The sequence below is a fragment of the Lathamus discolor genome, chromosome 1, assembly GCF_037157495.1.
Source record: "Lathamus discolor isolate bLatDis1 chromosome 1, bLatDis1.hap1, whole genome shotgun sequence".
NCBI lineage: Eukaryota > Metazoa > Chordata > Aves > Psittaciformes > Psittacidae > Lathamus > Lathamus discolor.
The window spans coordinates 60,893,251-60,906,370 of NC_088884.1; the positions used below are offsets into that span (position 1 = coordinate 60,893,251).

The 13,120-nt window shown below is 39.6% G+C and overlaps 1 protein-coding gene across 4 annotated transcripts in view; it reads left to right on the forward strand.

Moving 5' to 3' along the window:
* The window catches only part of PACSIN2 (protein kinase C and casein kinase substrate in neurons 2), a 57,361-nt gene extending 50,235 nt beyond the window's left edge, over positions 1–7,126 (forward strand). For 2 of the 4 annotated variants that reach the window (XM_065673328.1, XM_065673337.1), the window contains exons 9-11: positions 508–624; positions 1,536–1,732; positions 5,282–7,126. In XM_065673328.1, the coding sequence (XP_065529400.1) occupies positions 508–624; positions 1,536–1,732; positions 5,282–5,394 (427 nt within the window). In that variant the 3' untranslated portion in view covers positions 5,395–7,126. The remainder of the gene's footprint in view (positions 1–507; positions 625–1,535; positions 1,733–5,281) is intronic. The other 2 variants (XM_065673346.1, XM_065673354.1) reach the window with 2 other exon arrangements.
* Positions 7,127–13,120: the final 5,994 nt, after the last annotated feature.

Genomic DNA, 13,120 nt, shown 5'->3' on the forward strand with positions numbered 1-13,120 from the left:
AACGAGAAACTGAACTTTCCGTAGCTAATCTGGTAGTTAAGTCTGTTGCTCTCTTCCCATCTCTAGAAATGACAATTAAACTTTGAAATCTTAGAATCATAGAATCCACGATGTTAGAAAAGACCTTCAAGATCTTGCATTGCCAAACATTTAGTCGCTTCAGTATTTGGGATGTGATTAATATAAAATTGTTAATATCAATTGCTGTAGAAAGAAATGAAACTGGCTAGAAAAATCACACTGCCTTTTATTGCAGGCAGTAGGAAAAAGAAATTATGGTCCACGAAGGATATTGTAATTCTGGAGGAATGTATCGTGTGTGAGATTTTGTGAACTTTCTCGAGTCTTAAGCTGTCCTTGATAGATATTTGGGTTTCTGTTTGGTTATGGTTTTGGTTTTTGCCTGGAGAAGGGGTCTGCTAAGAAACTGCATAGTGGGACACCAATGTCAGTGTTCTAATCTAAAACAGATAGGGTCACCATAATGCTCTTTCTTTTCCAAATTAGCAGTCTTAGTGTCCAGAGTAACACAGTGCAGTCAGTACAATCAAGTTACAATCCCTTTGAAGATGAAGAAGATACTGGGAGTACTGTCAGTGAAAAGGAGGACAATAAGATCAAAAAGTTGGTGAAATGTTGTTTTTTTTAATTGTTTTCACACTTGCACTTTCTCTATCCAGGGTTTTCTGTTTTTTGGTTTCTGTAACACTATGCCGGTCAGTGCATGAAGTCCTTTAAGCGGTTATGTAAGCAACACTGTAACCTAACATGTCTTTCCTAACAGATGCCATATCTGTTGCCTTGACCTATGGTTTGAAACTACTGGGGTTATTGGCAGTTGCTAACAGAACTGCTGCTGCTTTTTTTCCTTCCTTTACCAGTCCTATAAACTGTTAAAACCAACAGGTTTTTGTACTGCAACTGCTTCTGGACCTTTACTGCTCTGTGTGTTCTTGCTGAATAAATCTGCTTTTATGATTGCTTTCTTTTTGTTTAGGACCTTCTCAAACAGCTGCCTGTTACCTCAGTGTACACACTGGGGGTGTCATACCACTCTCTTAAATGGCATGTGCATGCTCAACACTGAACTTTTGTTTAAATTATCAAGTTGTTGCAGTGTAATGAAGTTTCTCTACGGGTGGATTGCAACATGCAAAAAGTGTTGAAGGCTACTGTAGAGGTGCATAGAGATGTGGGAGGAAGGTTCTGCAAAGCAATTTAAATGTCTTATCCTAAACCAGATAATAGATTATTCCTGTCATCTAGTACCTGCATACCTTTAACTTTCTAGAGTAAGTAATCCTGTCGATTATATAGGCCTCTTGGTAGAGAAGTTTTTGGAGCTCATGGGGAGGTTATCTTTGATACCTTTTTTAATTTTGCCTTTTTCTAACTTTGTAAATGCATTGCAAGAATGCTGCTGCTTTTCTGCCTTAGAGTCGAGGATAAGCTTAACTAGGGGAGCTCGTATCTTGGTGGTATTTCCAGTCTCCTGTTTTAAGAGCAAAAAAGAATAATTGCAAATCTGTTTTCAGCGTTAGCAGCTATGAGAAAAACCAAGGCTACCCTACAGATTGGTCTGATGAGGAGTCCAACAATCCCTTCTCTTCCACTGATGCAAATGGAGACACCAATCCATTTGATGAAGATACCTCTCCTGCAATGGAAGTGAGAGTACGTGCACTCTATGACTATGAGGGCCAAGAGCAAGATGAGCTCAGCTTCAAAGCTGGTGAGTTTACAGCATTCACTTAAATTACCCCCACCACCCCCCCCTTTCTCCTTTTGATGAATAGTTTTTCTCTTCAGCTTTTACTTTCTGAAGTTGTACCTGTCCTCTGAATGTACAACTTGCAATATCCTACTTAAGCCTCCCCCCTCCCAGTAGTGCTGCTTAGTATCCCCCCATTCAGAAGCACTGATTTCTCATCTGTTTGGAATGTGTTTGGATGCATCTGTTTGAGATTTTCTTACAGTTTTACATTAAACAAAATGAGTTGCAGAACTAATAGAATCCTATCTTCTTTTCTTTCTTAGTGACAGTAACAGCTGCTGCTTTTAGCGGTCTAAAAATGTTAACCCAACTTTATAAAGTTGTTGTTTTTAAAGGAAAAGACACAGCAGTTAATTTTAAAACAATACCTGATCAACTGATTTTTATTTTTTTTTTTTTCTGTTTAAACTGTTGGCCTCCAGCTTCCTACAGTGCTAACTTAACCATGGACAGAACTTTTTCCTTTCTTTCCATCCCCCCTCAGTAAATGTTAAGCTCAGTAACTCTTTACCTGTTTTCATCTTATATTAGGCTACACTTACTATACATCTTCCTTCTTAGGATGTTGTATTTCCCTTGAGCCAGATACCCTATTCCTTTTTTACCTTACCGCTGTAGGAGAACAGAATAGAGGCAACTGACAGGAGACACACATGCCACAGTATTTGACACATACGAAGCTGGCACAAGGGCATGATGGCTGCATGCCTTGGATGCTTGGGTGCCCTCCAGTTTGCCTGGGCTAGCGGTGCTAGCCGCTGTGCCTGGGCAGCTTACTCAGCCCCCAAAGTGGGAAACTTCGTTTTTCATGATCCGGCCAGCCCGTAGGCAGCACCCTCTAGTGATGAAAGGTGAAATCTATGCCCTGATCATGCCTTCAAGCTCTAATTTCAGTGAATTGTTCTTCTGTCTTGCACAGAACCACACATTAAAACTTTACTGACCAGGAATTCCAGAACAAGATTGCATGTGAGTAGTTTAGCAAAAGCAAACAGAACTTCAGGTGTTGCAAATGAGACAGTTAATCTCGTTGATCTTGTCCCTTTTCCTGTTTGCTTGCCATTTACTCTCTTGTTCTGTAATGACTGATTTAGTCATAGAGTAAAAAAAGGATTCATGTGTTGAAAGAGTTTGGGATAACTTCTGGTTCTACTTCCCCTTCAGATGGGGTTTGCAAGAAGTATGCTACTTTTGTACTATCTATGAGTCTTGGATGTTACAGCTGAAAGTTAATAGCCAATGATGTACCTGATCAGTGAACTGCTAGGCTTCCATTCTGCTTATAGAGCAAGCTGGTGCTCAAAATAATGTTTTTCCAGGGCATATTATAAATGCAGTTTGTGTGGTTTAAACTAAAAAGCCCCACAACTCAGGTGTTGGTGCTCCTGCCTTCCACTGGCCTCCCTCCTTTTTCAGTAGTGAAATCTCTAGACATTTGACTTTTCTTCTTTGTAGATAATTGCAGGCTTCTGGAGAGAAGCAGTGGGTTGGTTTGTCTGTTAACTGTGCTGAATTGTGCCCTGACAGAAGCACAGTAGTAAGCAAACATCTGGAGCTTTCTTTGGAATGCACAGCAGCTAAGATTATTCTTCATTCTGTAGACTTTACTGCTTCTTTTCTTAGCAGGGGATGGAAGTATGCTAATCCTTTTGAAATATGTGTATTGTGCCTGTAAACCAAGAGGGTGGCATTCCAAGGGTTTACAGTAACAAGCCTTTCAGCAGCAAAACTATGCAATGTTTATACACAGAGATGTAATGGTTAAATACAAAGTTAGGTGTCTGGTGCTTTAGTACCAACTGTGTGACTTTGCATCAAACTATTTGAACCAAGTGGTTCTCTGAGTGAGGTCTGTAAAAACGAAGTACAGGGAGTATGAACTGTGAGATGTACATATGCTTAATTTAAAATAGCTTAATCCCTTTGAAGGAAGAGCATTAAAGTACGCTGTAACACCAAATTACATGATTGTATCAATCATAGGGAAGGGATGACATGCTAGGCTAAGAATCCACTTACAGAAGCTGAATTATAGAATGGCTGCAGTCAAACTTAGTTTTGAGGCAGAAGTATTAGTGTGACTCAAGTTTACACTGAACTTAAAAAGTCTAAGGAAAAAATCCTCACCAGGTCATGCAGGAGCCAATTTAAAATATACTCACGCCTGTGCTCCTATGTAGACTATGTGTAGACTCCTAACCAGCTGTCAACAGAGGATTAATGCATTTTAGGGATTGGTTTAAATGTACATGGATATTCTCAGATAGAATTTCCTTGGGTATTCAAAGAATCTGCCTGCAAAGCTTTTGTGATCACTTCTGGGTGCAATGCTGTAGAAATATATTCTGCATAGTGTCCATTGAATGTACTTTGATACATGAAACTCCTTGTTATTAGTGGAATACTTCATACGTCTTTTGGTGGTTTGTTCTGCCTCTTTTTTTTTTTTTTCTTTTCTTTCCTTTTCTTGGCAAATGACTGTGGGAGGCTTACAAAGAGGAAGAATAACTTTGTTTATTCCTATGTTATGAGAGCTTTTATTATCAGGTAACAGGATGGAATGCAACCATCTACTAGACGTATATCTCACCCTACTGTGTCTCTGCCTTTGAGAATAAATAGCTACAGTAAATGTAGTCCATGCAATGTTGTCAAAATGTGTTATTGTATATTTATACAATAAATAAATGTCTTTATTGCAGTTGTTAGACTGTTTTCTGTAACTGCTGTACAGATGACGCTTAAAAGTGGTAATAGTTTCATAGACCTCCAACATCAGTGAGCTTCCAAGCCCTAGCTGCTACTACATGTGCAACTGCATTGGGGCTTACTGTTAATGCAGTGTGGCTTTTTGATAGTCACTGGTTTTGCTCTGCATTAACATACACTTCACAGAAGTAGTGGGAATGCTTGGAACTGTACATTCATTCTGCTGCATTAGAAATAGTGGTAAAATGTCTCCATAAGCTAAGTACAGCCTGCAGTGCCAAACACTTTCATAATGCTCTTCTATTAGCTCTCTGGTGAACTTAGAAACTGGAGGAGATGAGGCTTTAACTTTTTTTATCTAACAGAGGAGCTATGGGAGATTAATATCTTGGAAGGATTGATATCTTGCAAGGATTTAATGTGAAGCTTGTCCATTTCTACCAAAGAATTTATAGTCCCTAGGCTAATTCATGTTCTCCTAAATGATACCAAGACTGTATATTTATAGCTGTTTGGGATTGCATTGTGGTTAGTAATATCTTCAGCTTGTGTTTCCTATTGCTAACTAAGATGAAACACGAATCAGTTTATCTAGGGGAAAAAATTTGACACAACTAAGTTGTACATGAAGAAATAATTACTACTAAGTGTGGCCTCTTTTGCCTGGCTGAAGTGGACATCATTTGCTCATATATAGCATCTTGGTGTCTGCAGTGGACATGCAGATAACTGTCATATTACCTACCTGTTATTACTGCAAAGGTTACAGTTTATTAACAATGCTCCTTCTTTTTTCAGGGGATGAGTTAACTAAAATGGAGAATGAAGATGAACAGGGTTGGTGCAAAGGACGCCTGGACAATGGACAAGTTGGCTTATACCCAGCAAACTATGTAGAACCAATCCAGTGACAAAGGACCACGCTAATAAAGAAGTGTTACAAAAGCTCATAGGCTTGTACAGTATATATTTAAAGTAAGAGGAAGCTGAATGATGTATAGAGTGTATATATTTTAATGAAAAGGTGAGAGCTTGATGCCGAAATCATAGTGATTTAAAGACAAAAGTTTGAACTAATAATTTGATACTGGTTTCACAGCTTGTGCACAATGCAAAGGAGAGGGGTTAGGTTGAAAAAATACTATGATAGGAAAAATATTTTTAAGCTTTTTCTTCCCATGTGGTCTGTTATTGTGAATCCTAAACATTTTTGCATTTCTATGCTTGTGCCTCATCCTACCCTAGGTATGTGGCTTATGCTCACTTTTGTTTAATCAGTTATTTTAAGTGACCTTCAGTAACTTGCAACTTGAATTTTAAAGATTATTATAGTTAATTTTCTATTTGTTCTTAGCAATGTCTGAAAGATGCAGTATTTTTTTTATTTAAATGCTATGTAGTTAAGCACCTTTTTGTATGCTTGGATTTATCAATCAATACTTAAATTATGATATAGATTTAGTCACCAGTTGACTGAATGAAAATTCCCTCCATGTTGTAGTAATCTTTCTATGTTGTCAGCATGGCTTGAAGTTGTAAAACAAATACTGTAATAAATATCTGTTACAGAAGGTTATTTGTAGCAGAACTGTCTGCAGGTGTCATGGTTTGGGATTCTATTATGAATGTTGTTTACGTGGTTTGACACAAACTAAGAGTTTTCCATCTAGATCTTAAATGGCACTCAAAAGAAAGATAAATTATATGTAAGCCCCAGAATAGTAGCTATTTCCTGCACATGTCTGCAGGGAAAAAAGATGATCTCCTTTAAACTGCTAATGATTTTTGGGTGATTTGAAATGTTAAATCTGTGAAGGCTAATTTTTTTGAACAGAGAAGACTGTAAAATATACTAAATGCTTTTTATTAAGAGCCTATCTATGTTGTGTATATGTACATATAATTTGATATTCCAAAATATAAAGAGCATGGCTATTAGTTATCAAGCCTTTTGTTGTCAATAAGATTTAGACTGGTTTAAGAGTTTAAATTATAGGTATATTTAAATCTGCTTTCCTGCCGTATTCATTACTGTACCATAGACAAAGTATTCTGTGATTAGATTTTCAGAAGTACAGTAAATACACTAACATACTCAAAATCAGTATTTGTGGATAAATCTATGGGTCAAAATATAAACTAGCTTTAGTCCTTACATGGATTATTGTAGCAGAACACTGTAAAATCTACATTTGTTTGCAGTTACAGCTCGGCCATCTGTAATTGTGTCAAATAGTATGCATTTGTTACATTTAAACTGGGTTGTAAAATTACAGCAGATTTGTGTTTAAAAAAAAAAAAAAACCAAAAGAAAAACCCAAGTATCAGGTAAGTAGATATGCTATGTTAGGAAGCTACACTGTTATGAAGCTAACAAATCTGTTTTGAGGTAACTATAAAACACTGTTGGTAGTCTTGGATTTTATTGTTTGCTTTTGAGCTTATAGATATATTTAGTCATCATTTTAAATGAACCAAAATGTGCAAGCTTAGAAAGTGGATGTATGTATATGTCTGTCAAGGAAAACTTACCAACATAATTGTTCATCCACAAGACGGTTACTAAAATTGTCAGGAATTACTGGTTTGGGTCTCTGTATTGTAAAATATTTTAGAAAACAATAAAATCTGTTATCTCTTAAATACACAGAATGCACCTTTTACTATTTCAGTGTACATGAAATGGTCTCATGAATCAAATGATCTGTGCGGTTTACTGCAGTTCAAGGTGACAAAATCTGCATTGTCTAAGCAGGCCATAAAGAGGAGTATTACATCAGTGGCATTGGGCTACTGTTAACAAAAAAGGCGAGGTGCAGTCAGTGCACTGGGCAAGGAGCTCTTGGCAAGGCATTCCAGCATAACTCTTTATGGAAAAAGAGACCACATCTTTTATGTGTATGCAGAATCTATCATGATGCTGCTTTTGGTGGTATAATCAAATCTGGTAGAGCTTGGGTGAGCAGTTAAGCTATTTATAGCATCTGAATATTTTCTTCCTTTTGTGATTTGTCTTGTTGACTGGCAGTGATTGATGTAGTAGTGTTTGTGATGGCTAGCTGAAAGTTGCATCTCATCTTTCCCATCAATTCTGCATCTTTTAATCTAAACTAAGTACCAGTTCCTTATGCTGGATGTCCAGTTTGGTGAACACACCATAGAATCCAAGTGGGAGGGACCAAGGGAGGTCTCTAGTCTGGTGTTCTGTTTAAAGCACAGTCAGCTCTGCATTCAGACCAGCTCACTCAGGCCTTTGAGCTAGTCTGGAAAACTTCCAAAGTCTGATTTCATAACCTCTCTGTTCAAACTCCTTACAATGCTTAATGATAATATTTTTCCCCTTTTAGTTTGTGGTTAGGACCTGCCGTATTGCAGTTGATGACTATTGTGTGTCATTCTGCTATGCTTGGATGGAGCCTGGCTCTGTGTTTTGGTAGCCCCCTTGTAGGTGCTGGAAGGCTGCTGTTGGGACCCCCGAACTAATCTCTTCTCTAGGCTGAGCAAGCCCTGTTCCCTCAGCCTCTCCTCACAGAGCAAGTGCTCCATCCCCCTGACGTCCCTCCACTGCCCTTGCTCAAGTTTATCAGGCTCTTGTACTGAGCTTGGGGGTAGACGGGAGGGTGTCCGAAACTGGACAAAGTCTTCCATAATGCTGAGTAACAGAAGCTAATGGCAAATTTATAAAACATTTTAAAAATAGTATTTTTACACTACTGCTGACAACGTATAAGCAATAGGCCATTTAAAGTGTTTTGATACTCTTACTAAACTTCACTTAAATGAGAACTTTGGGAAACAGACTTAAGTTTGGCCAAATGGAAACAACTAGTTTCATCCTCATTTTGAATGGACAGCTGAATTCAATTGAAAATTTTGCTTCAAGAACATGAATGTTACCTCATATGTAGTATATGGAGTTTGAATATACTCATCATAGCCAAAATTAGAATGAGAATGCAGGGGACATCCAGAGGCTACCTAGTGCAGCCAGGTGCACTCAAAGCACCTCAAAGCAGGTCCAATTACAGCAGGTTGTTCAGGGCTTGTCCAGCTTGAGTCTTGAACATCTCCGAGGAAGAGGAGTCCACCATCTGTTTAAGAAACCTGTTTTAATGGTTCCTCACTCTCACTGTGAGGAATTTTTTTCCTTACATGCATCGGAATTTCTCGCATTTCCTCTTGCACTTTGCTTGTACACCTCAGAGTCTGGTACCATCTTCACACATTTCCATTTAGGTAGCTTTAACCTGGTGTGCTCTGGGCCACCTCTGCTATAAGTACATGCTCCTGATTCCTGTTGTTCACTCAGATACTCTGGTCTTTTTCTGCAGAGCTTCTTTTTATCCTATCAGCATCTGGCCTTTCCTGCTGAGTTGGAGTAGCTCTGCAGGTATAGGACACTGCATTTGCCTTTGAGGCTCATTTTCGCATTCTGCGTTTGTTTGTGAGGTCCTTGTCATCCTGTTTCTCAAGAGTTGATCTCCCACTGAGCAGTGGCCCTCTATACTCTATAATTTGGTATCATCTGCAGGCTTGTCGAGAGTGTGTTTTGTCCACCATCCAGGTTAGAAAGGCATTAGGTACATCCACCTTGCCACGACCTCCTTGCAGGTAGTTGTAGAGAGCAATAAGGACCCAGCACTAAGCCTTGTTGAACATCACACAAGCTTCAGCCCATCCATCCAGCCTGTCCAGATCCTTCTGCAGAGCCTTCCCCAGATCAACACTCTTGCCCAACTTGGTGTCATCCGCACACTTACTGAGGGTGCACTCAATCCCCTCATCCAGAACATTGATAAAGATATTAAACAGAACTGGTCTTGGTAATGAGCCCTGTGGAACACCACTTGTGACCAGCTGCCAACTGGAGTTAACTACGTTTGCCACAGTGATACCTGCAGTGATCACTGAATGAATTAGGTGCTTTGTCTTTTTAGTGTAAAATTGGTACTTCTTGCCAGTAATTGATAGCATTGATGAATTTATCTAGTTAAGATGGAATATCAAGATAATCTTTTCAGGAAAATAACAGGCTGTTTTTATTAGAGAAGGTGCGCATAATACAAAATAGTATTAAAACTCCTTGTAAATTGTTATTTCTGAGGCTGAAAGCTTGACACAAAGATACTGAATGCACTCCCCAAACTGCCCTCTTGCTTTGCTTGTAAGCTACATGTACCTACGTACATCTGAAAGTTTTACTGCACAACTGGCCACATTTCAAAAGGTGTAACCTCTTCTCTAAGAATTACTATAGTAGGTCAGACTAGTGGGTGCCTTGGGAAGAGTGTAGGAACACATAGTGATACCTTAAACATATTATTTTCAGCTTTCAAAAAAATCTGTCTTTGGTCCTATGAAATAAGAAAAAATGTAGTTCTTCCCTCATAATTTTGGAAGTTCAGTTCACTGAGCACCACACTATTGTTCATACAAGTCTAAATGAGTACTGCAGAAAAGAGAACCTGTGATCACTTCCAGAAAGGGAACCAATAATGTTGGTTCAAAAAAGCAGCTACTGCTGACCCCATTAGAGAAGTTCAGATTGTATTTTTGTTTGGCATTTGACGTTTGAAATTCTCTTGTTGCTTTATCTAGGCAATCAGTACTGTACCAGATCCTTTTGCAGCTATTTTCCACTTCTGTGATCATAAGTTATTTAATATCAACAAACTGCCATCTTTCTACTCACTGGTTTTGTAGATAAATATTCAAATCTGCAAGTCCATGCATGAATCCCTCTGGGGGACGCACTGGTAATCTCTCACTTTTTATTACTGTAGTCAGTAACTGATTTATGAAATGACCATTTCAGTTATTTCACAGCAGTTTACTTAAGCTTTTATGAGAGACATCAGCAAGAACCTTTTGAAAATCAAACTCTCCAGTCACCTCAGCTAGATCACCTTTCTGCATGACCTGTGTAATCTCCAACCCTGCGAGGTAAACAACCATATCAGTTGCGAAGTACTATGATGATAGATATTTCTAGAATCCCTCTGCAGAAAACACTGAAATCTGACTGCCCTGCTGTCAGTGAAATGCTGTCATGCAGCAAATACATGCGAGTTTTGCAATGGGATGCTACTCCTAGCTGTAGCTTGGCAAGTTCCTTGTGTTGCTAATATGAGTGGCTTACCTAAGCACAGTAAGGATTGAGTGTGCAGCGGGACTGTCTGTAAATTCCAGCATAGTAACTTTTTGGCTTTGTATTGAGCAATGTTGTTGAGATGTAGGTCCCTTTAAGAATGGAAAGCTCCAAGAAACCTCACCTGTTAGAAGTGGTTATGCTTCTTGATGTTATCAGTACAAACAATGTGTTAGTACTAAGTAAAAATGTATTACTGATGTGTTGAACTGGTTTCAACTAGGTTTTGATGTAACTACTGAACTTCATTTCCATATGGTGGGAGTAGACATTTGGGTGCTTGATCTTTCTGTTCCAGAGATTTTCAGTGTGGATTATTTGTACTGGAATGATACATGTCTGGGACTGTGTTGGGTCTTTGAGGCTATCATTTGTAGAGGGAGGCTGGCCTGAAACTTTGAGCTACAACTGTCATGAGGTGACATGTTTTCATTATGCACAATATATTTGTGAGCAGCGACAAACTGCTCAGTGTGACCAAATTTTCCAAAGGGCATCAAGTACAATTTATACTTAAAAACCTCTAGGACTAGGGGAACCTTTGGCACTGGGAGGGTAATGAAGCTGTAGCTTTCATGAATCACTGAATGGTTTGGATTGGAAGGAACCTTAAGATCATCCAGTTTCAAGCCACTACTATGGGCAAGGACACCTTCCACTAGACCAGGTTGCTCAAAGCCTCATCCAACCTGGCCTTGAACACTGCCAGGGATGGGGCATTCATAACTTCTCTGGGCAACCCATTCTGGTGCCTCACTACCCTAACAGGGAAGAACTTCTTCCCAGTGTGTAATCTAAATCTACCCTCTGTCAGTTTAAAGCCTTTCTCCCTTGTCCTATCACTACATGCTATTGTAAAAAGTCCTCTCCACATTTCTTGTAGCCTCTTTAGGTACTGGAAGCTGCTCTAAGGTCTCCCTGGATCCTTCTCTGCTCCAGGCTGAACAAGCCCAACTTCCTCTGCTTGTCTCCATAGGAGAGGTGCTCCAGGCCTTGGAGCATCTTCATGGCCTTCTCTGGACTTGCTTGAACAGGTCCATGTCTTTATGCTGGGGGCCCCAGAGCTGAATGCAGAACTGCAGGGGTGTCTCATCAGGGCACAGGGGAAGAATCACGTCCCTTGATCTGCTGGTCACACTCCTTTTGATGCGGCTCAGCACATGGTTGGCTTTCCAGGCTGCAAGCAGATCATGTTGAGCTTCTCATCAACCAGCACCCCCAAGTCCTCAGGGCTGCTCTCAGTCCACTCTCTGCCTAGCCTGTAGTTGTGCTCGCTAGAATCTTCCCTCCATATCAAATTGGAACTCCCTTCTGGGTTGTTAGTAAGATCCCTTGGGTTTTGATTTGCAAATTGGCAACACCCAGTGTCATATTCTGGCATGCTGGCAGTGAGTCACTCTGCATTTGCACCTCATTAGAGGACTTGTAAAATACACACCAGTTCCAGGGAATGTCGTACTTGCCAGGCACTTGTTTCTGAGGGTACACCTATAGCAGTCTACTTCTGTGTATATCTTTGTCAGACCAGCTGTCATGGAAGTAATTTTTAACTGATTCTGTGTGCACTGGGAATACAAATATGTGTATTTTGGACATACTTAGAAACCACTAGTAAAGTGTGATACTACTACACTGAGGCATAACTGGCAAAGCAGAATTGTGGTCCACTTTGTCTCCACTGCTGATATTTTCTTTCTATGCCTTTCCTCTTTCTGCAATCCACTCAAACCACAAATGTGCTGAAGAACAAGAGGCCCACTTCTATTTCCTGGAAACATTCCATCACCTTTCAGGGCTGATTCTGATGGTTTCCATTATTTAGACTCAAGATTGCTTCTCCTCTGGGGATAGGCAAAATCACCATTAGTGGGTAGAGCAGGATATGGAGGCTACTTTCAAAATTTCTTGAAGAAATCATTCTTTCTCAGTGACAAAGAAAATGTCAGCACACCATGGTGTGGATAATGGAACCAGGGAAGTAAAATATGTTCCTTGGACAGTTTTTTTGTCAAGATGAAAATCTCTTGAGGATTGAGGACATAAGCCATGTTTGACCAGGTGACTCAGTCTTGCTCACTGTGCTGGTCTTTGAGTAAGGACTTGCACAGCATGTAACAGCTGCTCAACAAAGCAGAGTATACTCCAGTGCTCATTCTACAAATACCCTTGCAAGTAAGTTTTGTTGTTTGTTTGCAGGGTTGTGGGTTTTTTTTAATTATTATTATTATTTTACTCAATGTACAGAACAGCCAGTAAATTTACAAGTACTGCCTTTTCCCTGATGGAGATGGATCAGCTCATCCCTTGCTTCTGCTGTTACCTCCATTCGTTATAATACCTTTCTCCCACAACCTACATGCTCCTCTAAGATTGCCTCTAACAGCACCTGCTTACCTCCCTCAGGGTTATAAGCATGTGCTAAATGCTTTTCTCCCATCTTGTCTAGAACTCATGTCTGAGCAATCAGCTGACTTGCAGTCTGCAACAGG